Raw genomic sequence first — 17,500 nt, 5'->3', positions numbered from 1 at the left:
TTTTTACAGCCAACAAGACAGAAAAACAACTACTGACCTTTTATCAGTGTTAAGTATTGAGAGCAGCTCATCTTCACAGAAGTGCTCTGGGGCACCTAAGGACTCAATCTCTGCAAAGCTGTCCCCCAGGACCTGACCAACGCAAGGCTGAGTTACAGATCCTTGGGTTAGTCACAACAATCACTCATCACATTGACATTTACTCATTAAACAGACGCTTTTTATCCAAAGTGATGTACTACACATGCCATACAAGGGCCATTCTCCCCAGAGCAACTTGGGGTTAAGAGCCTTGCTCAAGGGCACAACAGTGGAAGGCAGGAATTGAACCCACTGCGCTACCACCGCCCCATACTTAAGTAGGTTAACACTAAAGAGCATGGTCCATTTCCCCCATCACAAAAGCTTAAAACGGAAGCAAATACACATTTTTCGATCAGCTTGACTTATTACAGTGATAATGCATAGCAATAAGATTCTTACAACTTCTGTGAAGAATCGCTTCGATATGGATACAACTGTTCTCCGTATTTGTAGACCAACGATATATCTGGTCCTGTATTCTTTCAGCCAGTCATGAGATTCGTTATGACGATAATTCTTCTGCAGCCTTGGCCATCTGACAAACATACAGAATAGCACAAGTCAAACATGATTTTCACACTGGTTTGTATGAGTTCATTCAACAGCTAGTCATCTCTGGTGTAACTGGCGGAAGCAAGCTGAGTAATTCACCTTTAACTTGTCATTTTTAGCTAGCTAGCATGTTACGTTAAACCGCATTATCCTAGAAAGTCAAGGTCACTTGAACAGACAGTTTACAGACAAAAAGTAAACAACAACAAGCACTTTATGTACGTACATAGGTAAATCTGGCTAGCAACCTAAAATCTAGCGTCGCTACTAAAATAGCAAGCCTGCTACCTATCCCGCTGTGGCTAGCACAGTGTGCTGTTGAATTTGGTGCATCAGCAGAATGACAGCAGCGGCTTTACAGTTAGCTCGCAGCTAGCAAACCACAATGTCGCATACGGTGTTGCTTGCATCGAGATAGGTATTTCTGTGACCAGCTGATTTGATTTCAGACTGCATTGCATACCATTCTCTGGTTCTTGCATTGAGAAGTTCGATGTGCTATTTTACCTCAGTTTGAATTGATGCCCCCAGACCTTCCCCCTGCCATAGCACACATCATGTAGTCGCTTGCAGGTACAAGACACGCTCAAAATGTCGACGTAGTTGAGGACAGGGAAGCACAAAATATATTCTAACAATTCAGCAGGTAAATCTGTTAATTTTTTCTTGTCTCTCTCGATAATAATTTCGCTTGACACTGGACGTCGTTCTCCAGCTCCAGGCGACGCCATGTTTTATGTTTACCACGATTACCTCATAGTTGAAGCACCGCCCCGAAGTGGCGCAGGGGGCTGACCGATTTGAAGCACGTGGGAACTATGCGATGACACCGTAAAGTTTGTGTTGCTAAAAAACTTTCATGTAGTCGAATGGAAATAGAAGTAATAGGCAAATAAAACAGAGCAATATATAAAATGCATGCATGCATTCATGCCTAAAAGCCTGATTATTGCCACATCTACATCTTTTGAGCAGAGATGTTTGTGTTAATCAAAAACAAATGCAGCATTTGAATTTCAGTAATCCCACATTTCCTAAATTATCTAGTCTGATAGATAAAACAGTCAAATAATTTAAATTACAACTGTATTACCATTTCCTTCACAAGTAGTGTTCAAACTACTGATATCGTCCAGACATTGGAAGTTCATGTTATTTTCTGTTGATTCAGTCTTCTTAGCCCGGCAGCATTATGGAAACTGTAAAATTACCGGAACAGAACAGCGACTGGAGGTTAGGTGTAGCTGGCACGTAGCTTTCTAGGTAAACGCTAAAAAATGTAACGAAGATGCATCGAAACGCCGCAATCCCTTTCAGACAGCATTGTTGACATGTACTTGCTTTTAGGGCAAATAACATGCGTACGTTAATTTAGTTTGGTCAACATGATGATAGCTCGTTACCTGTTCAATTCAGCACCTTGTAACAAGAGTACCGAGCTTGCTAGCAGTGTGTCAGAGAGAACTAGGATAGCTAGGTTGGCTAACTTTTCCATGCATAAATTAGACCATCTCGCTAACTAGCTTGCTATCAAATGTTCAAACAGCCTAGTTCGTTTGTTATACTACTGTTACCCTGATGTACGTTAATGTGCTTATGTTTGATAGACGAACTAGATGATTTGGTTTTATGCAATGGGATTATGTCAGACTTAGTGAACGTTAAACGTTATATATTGGGAAATTGGGAAGAAGCTTGCTAAACAGCTAGCTGGATATTGAAGAGCAGTAATCAGCTAGCTAATGTTTGGTGATCGAATGAAGCTTCATTTGTGAAACCAGGCCAGAGAAATATTTAAGCATAATGCATTGGGCAGCTAACTTTGGCTTGTCCACGTTGAGTGTAATTGAGTGTATTTGATGAAGCATTTGATGTTTGAGATAACAAGGTGCTTAATTGAAACAACAGGTAGCTAAGTTCACGTTACACCATTGTGATACTGAAATTACAATGGCAAGCGCTATAGCATCAAAAATGGGACTGTCTTTGCGAAGAAAGCAACCCAAGACATTTAACGTTCAAATAGCGACCATGGACGCAGATATGGAATTCAGCTGCGAGGTGAGTTAACTTGCTTTATTTACCTGCGCCTCTGTCATAGATAAAAAAAAAAAAAGACTAGCATATGTAAACAAAGTATCCCTCTGTTTCTGTGTGCTCACTTTCATTACTGTTCTATTCACCCAGACATAACTAACTAATTGTTGGGGGGGACCCAGCACTTATTCTACGTAGTGATTGTGTTAAATCTGTTTTGAGATCGAAGCGTTTCAGAAGTATGAGAAAGTAAGCCTACTCTGTATGACAATTTACGTAGGTTACTTCTACGATATCTTGTTGCACTGTAGCAGGCTAGCAGTTTAACATTAAAGGAGTAGTGCCTCTGTGCCCACTTGCATAAGAGATCATTGACTTGATTTAATGTGGTAATAGCCTGGGTGTTCCCATCCTGCCAAGCTAGTGGTAAGTTAACCAGTGGCCAGCAGTGTTTAGTGGAGAGGATGAGCACTTGTTGAGGTAGACTAACCAAACCAAGCAGGCACATACTATTCACAAATACAGTTCATGGGCTTGTCTTTGCCAAATGAACATCTTGCCATCAGCATCTTCAGGGCTGGCTCCAGAAGAGAGCCCAAGCCACCAGACTGTGAGGAGTTCTTGAGCTAAGCTGTCCATACATATTTTCTCAGTTCTTATGAGGATAATGACAAGAAATGTGTGGCTCAAGACCAACTCGGGAAGTGTTTCAATTACCAGCTGAACAGATGGAGATGTGGCAGTGTATGGCAATTTCCCTCTGAGTGAACGTCACCCACATTGGCCGGTGTTGTCTCAGGGTACTTGGCCCTCTTTCGCCCTTCTTGTTTCTTCCTCAGTGTGCCGTCTTCTGTCCTCAAGTTCTTAGCCTAATGAGGAGAGATAATTAGCAGCAACATTCAGGCCAGAAGTGTGTTAGTTTGGCTTCGGGGAGGAAAAAATCTGTTGAGACTACAATGAGCCATACTCATCCAGTACATCCATATGTTGTCAACAGTCTAGAATTTCAGAAAGAAATGTGAAATGTCAACCAAGAAATCAATACGGTCAACTTCAGTCAGTGTCAAATAATTGTAATCATTCACTCAAGCCTGTCATAAAAGAAAATTAAAATGCCATGCCTAGTCCTAGAGTTTATCAATGTCTGCTGGGCTCTTGTGTTCCTTTGTATACTGTATGACTTGAATATAGCACTTGCCCCTGCAAGAAATTGCACATGTGGCTGTATTCATTTAAAAAATGTCATCATGATGGGTCCTTTGCCCTTCCTCCATTCTTTGGAACATTTTATTGATGATTTAGTTGTTCAATTATTAATTTTCATTTAAACTGATGGTATATTGACTTTACAGTCTTGTTCCACATGGTGGCAGCAACTGATACAGTTGTTTACTATTTCTACACATTCTGGGCTTGGACATGAAATGGAATACTGTCTCATTGCATCCATGGTATTCATTTATTCAGAATTTTATCTATAAGAGTGACCTCTAGTTCTTCAAGGAACTTTGAGTGTGTATTGTGCTCATGTGTGAAAAGGTCTGTTGGTTCACGTGACCTCCGGTGTAGGCAAATCCTGTGAACAGATGCATCTAATTGAACAATCCCCGTGAATGATATCTGTCCAAACACGTCAGTAGAAATCTGCTGTGGAGAGCAGGAATGCTTTTTTTTTCTTGCCTTTGGTCTATTCAGAGCACTTGAAAGCCGGTTCTGACTCATGCCAGATCAGAGCCACCGCACCACAACACCCCGTCGCCAAAGAATGGCACAAACACACGTCTTTTATCTCCCAGATGAGTGTGTGTGTGTGCCCTTGCGTTTTCCTGTGTCGGGGTGAATGCGTTACCACCCTGCGGCTGCGAGTGCGACGGCAGCAGCTCTTGTTTGTCCTTGAGGGGAGCCCACATCACTTGCTCAGATGGAGCAGCACAGGCACCGTCTGTTCAGCTGGTTGGCCAGTAGGTGGCAGCATGTTGCCAGTTGCTCTCAGTGTGCAGCAGAAAGTTCAGGAATTTCTGCAGGCGAAGTATGGGGAGATTCCTGCTATGAGATCTATATGCATGGGCTCTATATGGGCAGCCCTGACTTAACTGTCTCTATGGTAGAGTTACTCCTATGACTGCACGGTTTTAGGGAAAATATCGAATTGTGATTTTCTTCATTGCGATTGTGATCTGAGTTGCGATGTACTTATGAAAGTCAAGCTGCAGTTCAATATTCCACATTTTGCTTCGAGTTGGGCCACTTCTGATTGGTAAACATGCATAAGAGGCATAACACTCCTGTGACACATGAATACAAAAAATGTGGCAAAGATTAACCATTGGGACAGGGATACAAGCTGGAAGCTGTACAGTCAAAATTGCGATTCTGATTAAACAATCGATTTTTGCGCAGCCTTTTTGCTTCCGGGTTAATTGGCAGCTACCTGTATTTAGAATGACTGTAAAGACACTGGAATGTACCCAAGCAAAGTTGCCTATGGGTTAGCCTTCATAATCCAATATAGGCAGCCTGAGGCAAGTAAATGATGGTGATTAAGTAATGTTTTCAAAGATGGCCGTATGAAAACCGTAGGATGAATGCCGCAATACAGACTGTAATGCTTTAAAAAGTTAGGGTATGGTCAGTCAGGGTTACTGAAATGCACAAGGATGGACACAAGGGACAGGAGAAGAGTAATGAGAGGGGAATGACCAAGAGGCACAGGGAGAGACACAAGAGCCAAGGAAAGGCAGCAGATTAGATGTAGGCCTGTTATTTCTCTCAATGCTCTTTGTGACGACATTTGAAGGCCAAATGGCCTTGCCCTCAATTGAGAAAATTCCAAGCCTTGTAAAATTACTCAATTTTTCATTGACACCTATGACTTATGCTATGTTTAACCATCACAGCAGTGAAAAAAAAGCAGGAAAAAAACATATTTGCCCCTTACCCTTATTCTGGAGCGAATGCGACTGTACACCAGAGGGTCTTGGGATGGTCGTGCAGGGAGACTTGCTGTCTCTCTTGACTGTGCCTGCTTCACTCATCTCTCAAATCTGACCTGTGGCACTGTGCAGTCAAGGGTATGCCTTTGCCTCTGGTCTGTTCCAATTTGGCGGAGATATTGACTGAATTTGTCCTTTTTTGTCATTTTCTAGTCTTTTCAATTGGCCTCTGCCGACTCTCAGTCTGGCAGACCTTCCGAGGGATGCACTTGCCTTCATTTTCCTTAAGTACTCAAAGTCATGCTGAACTGCAGCTTATTATAATTTTTATTTTTGTTAAAAATAAGTAATAATGTTTCAGAAAGTTCTTAGTTCTTCTTACTTATTGGATCATTTAAAATATCATCCCCATCATTGCTCCAAAGCACTTTTTTTAGACTCTTCAGGGCAAGTTATTGCCGTAAAATGCTAATGCAAGGAGGGATAATGTTGATCAGTGTTACGCCTTGCTTTCTAATAAGCCAATGCCGAAAACCGGTGAACAGGATCAATGCTGTAGCAGGGTAATTTACCAGATAATGAGGTGCCATTTCGATGTTTACACAAAAGAGCTTCTCAAAGAGATAGATTAGTCTATTATCTGATGAAGTGAACATGCTGGACTGTTTTAATACTGATGCACTCTCTTTTTGTATTGGTACAAAGCCACTTGGTTAGTCTTTTCATTTATGAACATGGCATGAAGGCTGTCGCAGTAGAATGAAAGAACTCGTATTCATTTATTTGTAAGGCTGACAAGTGGTAATTATTATTTCAGACAATGTTTTTATCCTTTAATTTGTTTTTATTATGATGCCATCTTTTTAAATCGACTGGAATGTCTAAATGCAATCATTCTGTAATAGCGAGACTGTCACAAGGGCATATAGCTGTGTTCTTCCTAGAGAATGCAGTGACAACACAGTGACACTATAAGCTTCAATCGGTGAGCGTTCAATATCTCCAAATGAAAGTGACCTAAGTGACAAAATCATGGTGGGAAGTCCACTCATTGTGATTAGAGTGTAATTGTTTTCTTGGGTTGAATTCTATTTGCGGTTTGATCTCTGCCCAGTGTTTTCACCAGAGACATGATTTGTAGAATTTCCTTAAACTGCTGAAGTTGTCAGGTTTGCTGTTACGGTTATGGTATCGTAAAGGTTTGTGAAAATGAATTTGACCTTGGCAGAGCGGCTTCTGTTTTCATTCTGTCCTACTCCGCAGGCCAGCGTTATCATTTCTCTTGGCACTGTCCCCTCTATCTCCCAGAAACATTTCTCCTCTCTGCTGATGGATATATTCTCTCTTTCTTTCTTTCTTTCTTTCTTTCTTTCTCTCTCTCTCTCTCTCTCTCTCTCTTGCTCTCTCTCGCCCTTTCTCTCTCTTTAAGCTCCTCTTAAATTCCTCTGAGCCTACATGCCTTGCTCTTGCATTTGAAGCAGCTTGAGATTAAAGCAGCATTAATTGGGAATGTGCATCTGATATGCTTCTCAGCTTTCACTCATTGAATATGGAAATCCATTTCCGCCCCCCGACCCTCTTTTCCTGTCTTGGACAAAACGGATAAAAGATTAACTGATAAAGCCCACATTCAGAGCAAGTGAAACACTTGATTTTCTTCTCCGGTGACTTTGTAGACGAACTCGTGCTCTTTGGTGGCACGTGGCCATCTTGGCTTGGTATGGACACTCACACAGACAAATATGGTGGCTATGAGCATGTGAAGAGCTGGGATGCATAATGCAATTGATTAATTTGTCAGGATATTAAAAATAATCAAATTGTACTGTGTGTTTCAGGTATACATCTGAAATGTATACAGTTTCAGTTGTGTTTTGATTAATGAATCACGTAACAAGCAATATGATTGCTGTTTTGCTGATTGAAAAAAAATAGGCTACATTAAAATTTAAGCTATATAGCATTTGGAAACAAAACAAAAGTAAAAGAATGGCCTGTACTTTCAGAAAGTATGAGCAGAATTCCTATCATTGATACACAGATCAATGGATCCAGCTTAGTCTGCACTTTACTTTGTAGCATGGATGGGTGAGAAAAGTGAACATAAAAGTAGTAAATATTGCTGAGGTTATTTTTATGGCTATTCTGGCCATATTCTTTTATTACAGGGAATGTCTTTTTTCTGTCTTTTCGTAGGTCAAATGGAAAGGGAAAGACCTTTTTGATCGGGTTTGTAGGACCATAGGCTTGAGGGAAACCTGGTTCTTTGGCCTGCAGTACAGCGTCAAAGACAGCGTGGCCTGGCTCAAGATGGACAAAAAGGTAAGGGATTCGGCTCTCTGAAACGACAGAAAATATCAAGGTGTCCATCTGTCATTTGAGTCGTTTGATCACCACCATGTCTCTGTCAGAAAAGAGAGAAGCACTGTCAGAAAAGAGAGAAGTCTTCCGTGTGATTGTGAAATGTCTTCTTGACAGGTCCTGGACCACGACATGCCTAAAGAAGAACCCATCATGCTGTACTTCCTGGCCAAGTTTTACCCTGAGACCGCAGAGGAGGAGCTGGTCCAAGACATCACCCAACACCTTTTTTTCCTGCAGGTAAGCTCCTCACCTCCATCAGAAGTAGTTTCAAACACTACAGGAAGGAGTCAAATCTACTACATCCCGGCCTTTGTGATGTGTGTGGCACATTCACATGTCACATGACCACCTTCAGCTGAAAGTCTTGTCATAATCTCTTTCATTTAAACGTCCCAATTGCCTGTGATTTGATCATTGAGCTGGGCTTCTGCTGGAACTTCTAACTCTCCTGATATTTTGGCCTGTCCAGAGTAATGCCCAAAAGTAGTGTGTCTGTAAAAAAACTGAGGATGATTGACATGTCTGGGACACTGTCTTCCCTAGCTGAAATCTCACAGGGTTTGTGATGCCTCAAGTGAACGTGGAGACTTTTTCTCCTGTTCTTTTGTTCTTTCATCTCTATCTTTCCTCACCGTGTCTATCCATCCTCCCCATGTCAGTCACAGAAATCTAACCTTGAACTCTGAAAAATCGTGGAGTCCACCAAAATGAACCAAATTCTCCCTAATTGAGGACTGCAGACGAGTCAAAAATCGGAGGAATCCTTGGGCAGTGTGGCCTTCCCAAATGCAGATAAATAATGCGGTGTGATACCCTTGCTAATGTCCTTGTGCACGCCAGCGCTAGTGGTTGAACCTTGAATCCCCGCTTCTCTCCCAGCCTTTTTGTTGGAAAGGCATAGTGTATTCTCGCATTGTCCTGCTGACTGTGCTCGGCCAAGTGGAATCAATGTTAACGCATATTAGAGTTGCCCTTTCTCTCCAATCCTTCGGGGTCTTGTTCTCAAAGCCAGGTGCTCCATTCTCCTCGGCGTGAAGGAAATGGATTTGTCACTGAGCCGTGGCGCCTTAATTGAACCGGCCTCATTTATCAATCACCAATTAAGGGCACACAGTTCACCTATACGGGGGGGACCTCATTCACTGCAGCTTTCCTGCACAAGGAGCTCAACTTTTCTACAGCTGTAAGAAGAAACCATCTTAAGTTGGCTGTGTCTTTTCGAGTGTTTTAAGGCATATATGAATGAATGAATAGATTAAATAAATACAGTAATTTCCCACATGTAAGCCGCACTGTGTATAAGCCGCAGGACTGTGTTTTGTGCAAGTTGAAAGAAGCAAAACCATATTGATACCATATTAGCGGCCCCTCTGTATTAACCTCATAGCAGAAGAAATTGAGCAAAATCAATGTATAAGCCGCGGCTAATAGTCAGGAAATTGCGGTGATACTAAATAAATTACCCACCCTGCGGCCCCCCTGTAACATTTTAGAAGGGAATTATAACCTTCAAGTCCATTCTGCTTTCCTTAAGGACACTACAAGAATATGCCAAGAGGCTTATCGTTGGCCTGTAGAAGCCAAGTAACGGGTGACCTCCCACTATGTGATTGCTGGTGATCAGCCGCTGGAAATATGAATCTGAAACGCTTTCATTCTGCCGGCCATAATAGCTCTCGCTGTGGCGTTGGTCCTACGCCGGGGAGTGTGTGTCTGTTTAGATTGCCTTTTCATGCCCCCCCCCCCTCAATTGGATCTCTGCTTATCTGAGGGGGCCACGCAGCCTCTGCCGCGCTGCTCTCGAGCGCTCACTCGTATTTGTAAAGCAGATTGGGAACGGCTGGTCATTTAGCCGAGCAGCCGGGGCCGCTTTCCTTTTCGCCGCTACCTTTTCACACTCCCTGGTAATTACATTTTGAAGGGCAGCGGCAGCGCTGGAAACAAGTCAACGTGTGTGATATTTTGTGATATCGGGAGAGGTCATACTGAAGTGTTTACTTTTAGATTTTGCTTCTCCTTTACGAGCACACTGTTAGTGTCTGAATTTGAATAAGTGTTTAGTGTTGTGTCTGAATTTGTAGAGATGTCGTCTGTTGCGTCTACATTTGCAGCGGTTGTTGTCCTGTTGTGCTGCAAGGGAAAAGTGATGAGGAATGGACTGGAGGGAGGACTGGAATTGTCTGCTGATTAAGGCCTGTGTGCACCAATCGCGTTTGTTGTGCTGACAGCTTCCTCAACCTTATTTTAAAGAGCGCTTCAGTCAAGTATTTATTGTTGCTAGTGTGGTCAGGTTACGACGTTTTGATTGATTGTCGAGAGTGAAGTGACATTGACGAGCCCAGGCTGTTCTAAAAGTTGAATAGATTTCAACTTTCAACGCTATGGGCACTGCAGAGTAAAACTGTCAGCATTTGCCTTTTTTCCCACCAAGGGCACTGAGTGCTGGGAACGCTGAACTTCATAGGATTTGTATAGAAAATAGCCATCAAAATGCAGTTGGTGGACACAGCAGGCCCTAAAAGGGTTGAAATGATGTTTCCTCAAAAGTACCAAGTGTTAGACATTACGCCCTGCCACAGTTACTTATCATCATCATACTAGGAATTATAACCTTAGTTTGCATTCCAATTGACCAGTGATTCAGAATATGTATAAATTAAAATGTAACATTCAACTTTGATTCATGGTATGATTGTTAAGGGCCGTTCACGCCAAGACAACGGCAAAAGAAAAGTATCACTCGCCAATATGATCGTTTATAATTTATGTGTGGACATTGCCATTCATATTGTCTAAAGTGATGGATTTTTGCCTTTATCGTTCTTGGTGTGAACGGCCCTTTGGAGAGTGATGAGTGAGTGAGTACCCTTAAGATGATCTATTCTCATCTACTAAACTGTGCTCTTAACAGGGAACAGCTGCAGCTCTTTGTGACTGCATACTCATCCGTAATGAGCACAGTACTCATTACACTAACGGTAGGATACCTGAAAGCCTTGTTCCCTTCAAAGGAAAATCCCCAATCCAAAGAAGAAACATCCCAGTGATTCCCGTGCTGAGGCTGAATAGAGTAGGTCCACTCTTACACAGCTGGAGAGGTGGACGAACCAGCATTTTGGTCTTCAAAAAAACCTGTGTTACGTTATAACATCTCCCATGATTATCTCTTCAAGAAATGTTGTGTACGACATAAGAACATCTAGATTATATTCGACTGGTGGTCTAGACACAAATATAAGTGTGCTATATAAGCATATACATATGCACAGTATGCACTGCCGTTCAAAAGTTTGGGGTCACTTAGAAATTCAGAATATCAGATCAGTTGCATTGTTTTGTGCATTATGTGCTTACATTTTTGCAAAAGGGTTCTCCACTGTTTTCTGTGACTTTGGAACATTGGATGAATGATCGCTGATAATGGACATCTGTATGCTTACTGTATGTAGATATTGCATTAAATATCAGGCATTTCTTTCTACAACAGTCATTCACAACATTAATGACGAAAACAAGGACATTTCTAAGTGACTCTAAACTCTTGAACGGTAGTGTACATTGTTTCAAAACGGAGGCCTCCTGAATGAATCAAATCATCTATCGTCTAAAGCAGGCTGCACACAGTGGCGCGTTAATGGAGTCTCACAAGGACACCCGTGCTACCTACTTCTTGGATGGCTGCCAAACAGCCCTCAGATGTAAATTAATTGCCGAGCAACTCGCGAGTAGTCAAGATGTCAGTTTCTGTGTGGCAAATTAAGACAGCTCGGCAAGGCAGCCTGTGTTCTATAGTTGGATACTTTTTCGGTCGCAAAAAACTTTGTGATTGTTAAAGGCGGACTCCAGCAGTGTATTGCACCCCAAAATCTCTTTTTTTTCATGATCTCTGTTCCTCTAAAGAGAACATTCAGAAGTTGTCTTTAAAAAAAAAAAAAAAAAAAAGTTGTCTTTTTGGAAACTTGTCTTTTCGTCTTTAATCAGGTGTGTCAAAGGTATGGCCCAAGAGCCAGATGCAGCCTGCTATCAGGTTTCTTATGGGCCCCTGGATGTTTTGGATAGGAAGGGTAAATGAAAGAACAAATGAAACAGATATTCACATCTAGTTGTCACCAACTATGTGTGTAATAAGCAATATATCTATAATATGATAAATTAATTAAACACAGCACTACAAACCATTCTCAGGAAAGAAGATGCAGAGAACGAAAAATGTTCAGTAAAACTATTCAGATCGCCACCACGTGGCCATACCATGCCATTACACCACTAAGGTAAACGCCTCCAGAATCCCGACGGAATTACGGATCACTCCCAAAATCGAATCGTTCCATCCTTGGGTCATGTCCGACTTTCCCTGAAAATGTCATCGAAATCCATCCATTACTATTGGAGTTATCTTGCTAACAAACAGACAGACAAACAAACAAACGCCGGTCCCCGATGAAAATATATACCTCCTTGGCGGAGGTAAATAACAATCTGATACCCATGCATAAAGATGACAATGATTATGAGAATGAACAATGATGGCCCCCAAGAGGTCTCATTGCAACATACTGGTCCCACTGACCAATACAAGTCTAACGTCCCTGGCTGAAACATAACTTCACACCTTCTTCCTTATTTTGGGAAATGGAATCCATCTGTCCCCGCCCACTCTCCACACATTGTTCACCTGATATTCGCTGCTGCAGCTGTCACGTGATCTGGTTTGGTTGTGTATTTATGAAGAATTATCCCATCCCCAGGTGCTCAGGATTCACTCTGTACCCATTAATGGACTAATGCCTAAATTGCCCCACCTGGGCTGTGTTTGGTGGCAGAAATCTTTGACCTTGACATTGATTGCTAATTTCAAGTATTACAAGATTGAACATTTTATTTTTACCAGGGGGCATCTTTAAATCTTATATTTACTAAAGTGTGCTGTGTTTGTAAAGCTGTTTTTTTCTACGCTTACATAAGTGCTGACTGAATAACCCTGTCTAATGTAATCCTATTCTCTCCTGGCTGTTCATTTGTTTGGGTCTTGCATGGGCGGCTTCAGCTTAGGTTGCGCTTTTTTTCATTTTTTTTTTATTATTTGTTCTGTAATCCATCTCAATACCCAAGCTTTGTTTTGACTGCCAGTGAAGTAATCTCTGCCCTGCCCCCCCCCCACCCCCCCCCCACACACACACACACACAGGTGAAGAGGAAGATCCTGGAGGAGGAAATCTACTGTCCCCCTGAAGCGTCCGTGCTCCTAGCCTCCTACGCCGTCCAAGCAAAGGTCAGACCCCTCGCTAACAACGCCCTTTAAGCTCCAGTAAAACCAGGCCCCGTCTGACAGGAACCATCTGTTTACCGGCGCTTCTAGAGTATGTTTTTCTAAAGGGTCTGTGTGTGGATCTCGTCAAACTGTCTGGGGTGTGTAGAAGTGAAATTGGACCAAAAAGTGGGAGTGGGGGGGGGGGGTAGATTCCCAAACTGGCTGTCAGTTTGACTGACAGTCTGTGGTGCTACAAGAAGCAGTGGATTTATAGAAAGGCTTTCATTAGCACACACACACACACACACACACACACACACACACACACACATCCCTCACCTGTGGCCAATTTGGAGGCCTCCTGACGCGTGGACACGTTTGCCTGTAAGCCACTAATCACCTCTATTCCCACTCTCTGGTCAAGCAACTCAAATCAGACATGGCACAATACAGACCCCCAAAACATCCACACTGCTATAAGCCTCACCTCTGTTTACTTCCTGTCAATTTAGGTTGTGCACCTCCAGCTACATATGCGGCTAGTTGGCCAGGCCAGTGAAGAGGAGCTATCACTTCACTGCCTTAGCTTTAGTGCATGCTCCTTTGTGTGTGTGTGTGTGTGTGTGTGTGTGTGTGTAGGGATTACGGAGAGAAAAAAGATCCACTGGCCATTTAATGTCCCTTTGTGAGGGATAGTTGCTTCTCTGAACGCTTCTCTCCCTGCCGTATTAATTGGTAATTTATTAACAGAACAGCAAAGAGGCCCCGAGGAGCGCATGAATGGAATACACAATCGGGCGCTGGAGCCAGTTACTCATTAATGGCCAAAGACAGTCGGTCTTGTGAGAAAGGGAGGGAGAGAGAGAGAGAAAAGGAGAAAAGGAAGTGCTTCACATAAATTAAATGCAAAGTTTTACTTTGTGCAAATTCCCCTTTTGCAGCACTTCCACTCTAGAAGATCCTAGTTAATGCCAGCAGAAATCTCTCTAATTGTTTCCTGGATTGTGTGCGTGCGTGCGTGCGTGCGTGCGTGCGTGCGTGCGTGCGTGCGTGCGTGCGTGCGTGTGTGTGTGTGTGTGATTGGGGGGGGGGGCTGTTTGACAGTGCGGTAGAAATGTACACTTTTTGGTGGTTGAGGCAGCATGTCTTTCTTTGTTCCTGTGAACAGTTATGAGGATGAGTGAGTCGAGGAGAGGAAATGGCCGCTGAAATGAGCGGAAATATGTATGTCTAGGTGAGGGATCGTAAACACTCACTGGTTCTTCATTAAAGGCAGTCGGGGGAAGAGCAGGAGGAGGAGGAGGAGGAGGTAGAAGTGGGTCATTCGTCTCGTGGAACATTCCCCAGGGGATCCTTAAAAGTTGTAGAAGGAGATTACGTGGTTAGGCAGAGGTATGGACAAGAAGAAATAATGCCAGCAAATGGAAAGTGAGATGAGGAGACAAAAAAAGGAAGAGGAAGGGAGAGAGATCGAGAGAGACTGATGAGGAGAGAGGGAGGGAGAGAGAGAAAAACAAGAGGGGATGAAAGAAAGAGAAGGAGAGATATGGGGGAGAGATAGAGAGAGATAGGGAGAGATGGGGTGGAGGGAGAGATGGGAGGGAAAGAGAGAGAGAGAGAGAGAGAGAGAGCGCGAGAGTGCTGCTATTTGAGCAGGTGTGGATACAGTGCGGGCTGCTTGGCATGCACAGCACAGCCACACACTGCTCCTCTCTCCGAGGTTTGACAGCCAGTTTGAGACAACAGCTGCTCCCACCCTACAGAAACACTCTAGCAGCCAGGAGAGCCTCCAGAAAGAGACATCCAGTGGCTGAGGGTGTTGTGGTGAGTCGATGAAGAGATGTGTCCGTGAGGGTGGGGTTGGGGGTGGGGGTGGGGTTGGGGTTGGGGGGGCAGCCAGTGGGTGAGTATGGAGTGGTGTGGGGGGTTGCGGGTGGGGAGTTGGGGGTTGGGGGGTAGAGAGAGATATCCAGTGGGTGAGTGTTGTGGGGAGTGTGATGGAGACAAGTAGGACTGAATAGGTGTGTCTTGCTCAAGGGCTCAACGGTGGAAGCTGGGAATTGAACCCACAGCTTTCAGGCTATTGCACACTAGATCAGACTAGACTAGTTCCTTAGTCATTACACTGCCACCGCCCCACTCAAGTGTCCCCACTGGCTCCATTGTTCAGTGCATTGAATCATCACTCTGATGGCATTGAAAGCCAATGCCGATCACATGGCTCTTCGTGTTAGAAACGAGAAGATTGTTGCGATGTAAAATTAAAATGAAAATACCTGGCTTTGTAGCTTTCGGTTACTGTTGTGTTCCCAAAAGATGCAGAATGATCATTTGCTCTCTGTCCTCGAAAAACTTTTGGCCCCAAATGTATTCAATTCCCATGGAGGCATCAACCAGTGAGGCATTAGTCACGTCTCGGCATGGCCTAATGAAACAGTTTAATGACATTATTTTCTGACGACTTGGGTGCCTAATGTGTGTAGAAAAAATGGAATGATTCTCTTCATTGATTAATGACTGACCCCATTTGTTTTGCATAATTTGCTAGTTGTATTTGCCAGCATGTCTCCACTCTTTTTGAAGATTTGCTTTTCTTCCCTTTCTTTCTTCCCCTCCTCCTCTCTCTCTCTCTCTCTCTCTCTCTCTCTCTCTGTCTGTCTCTGCCTCTGTCTCTCTCTCTCTCTCTCTCTCTCTCTCTCTCTCTCTGTCTCTCTCTACCCTGCAGTATGGGGATTATGACCCTAACGTTCACAAACCAGGCTTCTTGGCTCAGGAGGAACTTCTACCAAAGAGGGTGAGAATCATTCATCATTTTGCTGTCCTGTCCTCATTCCGGCCGTCTGGGCCAGATGCGCAAAGGTGCCACACCAGCCATTCCAGACCCATTCTCCCCTTGGACACCCACCAAACCACTGAATTCCAGCCAAGTAACAACGGCAGCATCAGACGAGTGCAGTACAGTTCAAATGCTATGCGTCAGTGGCCTAACAGATGCATAAGATTTGTCCCAACTGTTGGGTTTCATAACAAGTCACATGTCAACTGTTTTTTGTTTATCATTGCTTATGTTTACATTCAATCTGGAACATACTACAGTCTTCAACAAGTGTGTGTGATTGTACATTATTTTGAATATGTGTGTGTGTTATGTCCTCATGTTTTTGGTTTGATTGAGTGTGTTTGTGCTTAAAGACTATCCAATCCAATCCAATCCTGTGTCCAGGTGATCAACCTGTACCAGATGACTCCGGAGATGTGGGAGGAGAGGATCACGGCCTGCTACGCCGAACACCGCGGGAGAACCAGGTCAGTAGCGGAATATTCCGGAATCCACATCACATCAGCATGCGTTGCCCGCGGCAGCACCAGCGTTGAGCCTGTTCCGACTGTTCCTGTATGATGGATGCATCGCTGCGCTCGGTGTGAGTGCGTGCGGCGAGATCTTTAATGTCTGACCTTTTGGAGAACGTCCAATTAATACAAGCGAGCCAGTGATTCTGTGTTCCAGTTCAATAAATGGCAAATAAGCCGCTAATGGCTGCACTTTTCATCCTGCACTGTGATGCCCTTCACTTCACGCCGAGGCTGATTTCCCATTCTCTGAACCAGGGATGAAGCGGAGATGGAGTACTTGAAAATTGCTCAGGACCTGGAGATGTATGGGGTCAATTACTTCTTCATTAGGGTAAGGTGACTCTCCCACCTGACGCTGAGTCTAGGTGAGTGTCTGATCCCCCCCCTGCTCGCAGGAGGAGTTGAGTGAGCTCCGTCTGCTCCTGAGCGCTTGGGTGGAAGTGAATGTGCAATCAGGCCCTTTGTTGTTCCCATCCATTTACGTCAAAGTTAGTAAACCCCCAGCAAATGTGCTTTCACACTCCCACCCCCCACCATTGCAGTTACTTTGATTATAGAGATGTCAGAGATCTACCCTAAACACATTTATGTTGCTTTTAGCATCAGTGTCGTCAACATACAACCTGAAAGGTGCAGATTTGTTTAGGTTGATTGGTCTTTCTTACAGCTCAACAGAAAGACGTGCTCAGAGAGTGTTACTGTGAAGGCAATACCTCAGTGAACACATATTGACCTGTTCCTTCTGTGATCTCTGTGCATAGAATAAAAAGGGAACCAACCTGTTGCTGGGTGTGGATGCAGTGGGATTGCATATCTACGACCCAGACAACAAACTCACCCCCAAAATCTCCTTCCTCTGGAACGAAATCCGCAACATCTCCTACAGCGATAAAGAGGTACGTTAGCCTCCTCCTGCGATCAGCCA

At 43.6% G+C, this 17,500-nt stretch overlaps 2 protein-coding genes across 5 annotated transcripts in view; one reads left to right on the top strand and one right to left on the bottom strand.

Annotated features, from left to right (window-relative positions):
• fbxo21 (F-box protein 21) overlaps window positions 1–1,397 on the bottom strand; it is a 7,816-nt gene extending 6,419 nt beyond the window's left edge. Inside the window, exons 1-3 of one of the 2 annotated variants that reach the window (XM_062542678.1) lie at window positions 1,144–1,397; window positions 484–619; window positions 38–132 (exon numbers count right to left, since the gene is read on the bottom strand). In XM_062542678.1, coding sequence (XP_062398662.1) covers window positions 38–132; window positions 484–619; window positions 1,144–1,367 — 455 coding nt within the window. In that variant the 5' untranslated portion in view covers window positions 1,368–1,397. Of the gene's footprint in view, window positions 1–37; window positions 148–483; window positions 620–1,143 lie in introns of both variants that reach the window. The other variant, XM_062542677.1, reaches the window with a different exon arrangement.
• Window positions 1,398–1,837: 440 nt separating this feature from the next.
• nf2a (NF2, moesin-ezrin-radixin like (MERLIN) tumor suppressor a) overlaps window positions 1,838–17,500 on the top strand; it is a 34,298-nt gene continuing 18,635 nt past the window's right edge. For all 3 annotated transcript variants that reach the window (XM_062542676.1, XM_062542675.1, XM_062542673.1), the window contains exons 1-8: window positions 1,838–2,697; window positions 7,803–7,928; window positions 8,085–8,207; window positions 13,159–13,242; window positions 15,947–16,015; window positions 16,445–16,527; window positions 16,831–16,906; window positions 17,337–17,471. In XM_062542676.1, the coding sequence (XP_062398660.1) occupies window positions 2,587–2,697; window positions 7,803–7,928; window positions 8,085–8,207; window positions 13,159–13,242; window positions 15,947–16,015; window positions 16,445–16,527; window positions 16,831–16,906; window positions 17,337–17,471 (807 nt within the window). In that variant the 5' untranslated portion in view covers window positions 1,838–2,586. The remainder of the gene's footprint in view (window positions 2,698–7,802; window positions 7,929–8,084; window positions 8,208–13,158; window positions 13,243–15,946; window positions 16,016–16,444; window positions 16,528–16,830; window positions 16,907–17,336; window positions 17,472–17,500) is intronic.

Source organism: Sardina pilchardus, chromosome 8, assembly GCF_963854185.1.
Source record: "Sardina pilchardus chromosome 8, fSarPil1.1, whole genome shotgun sequence".
NCBI classification, from domain to species: domain Eukaryota; kingdom Metazoa; phylum Chordata; class Actinopteri; order Clupeiformes; family Clupeidae; genus Sardina; species Sardina pilchardus.
Note: the sequence above shows the minus strand (reverse complement) of the source record. Positions and strands in the feature narration are given on the sequence as shown.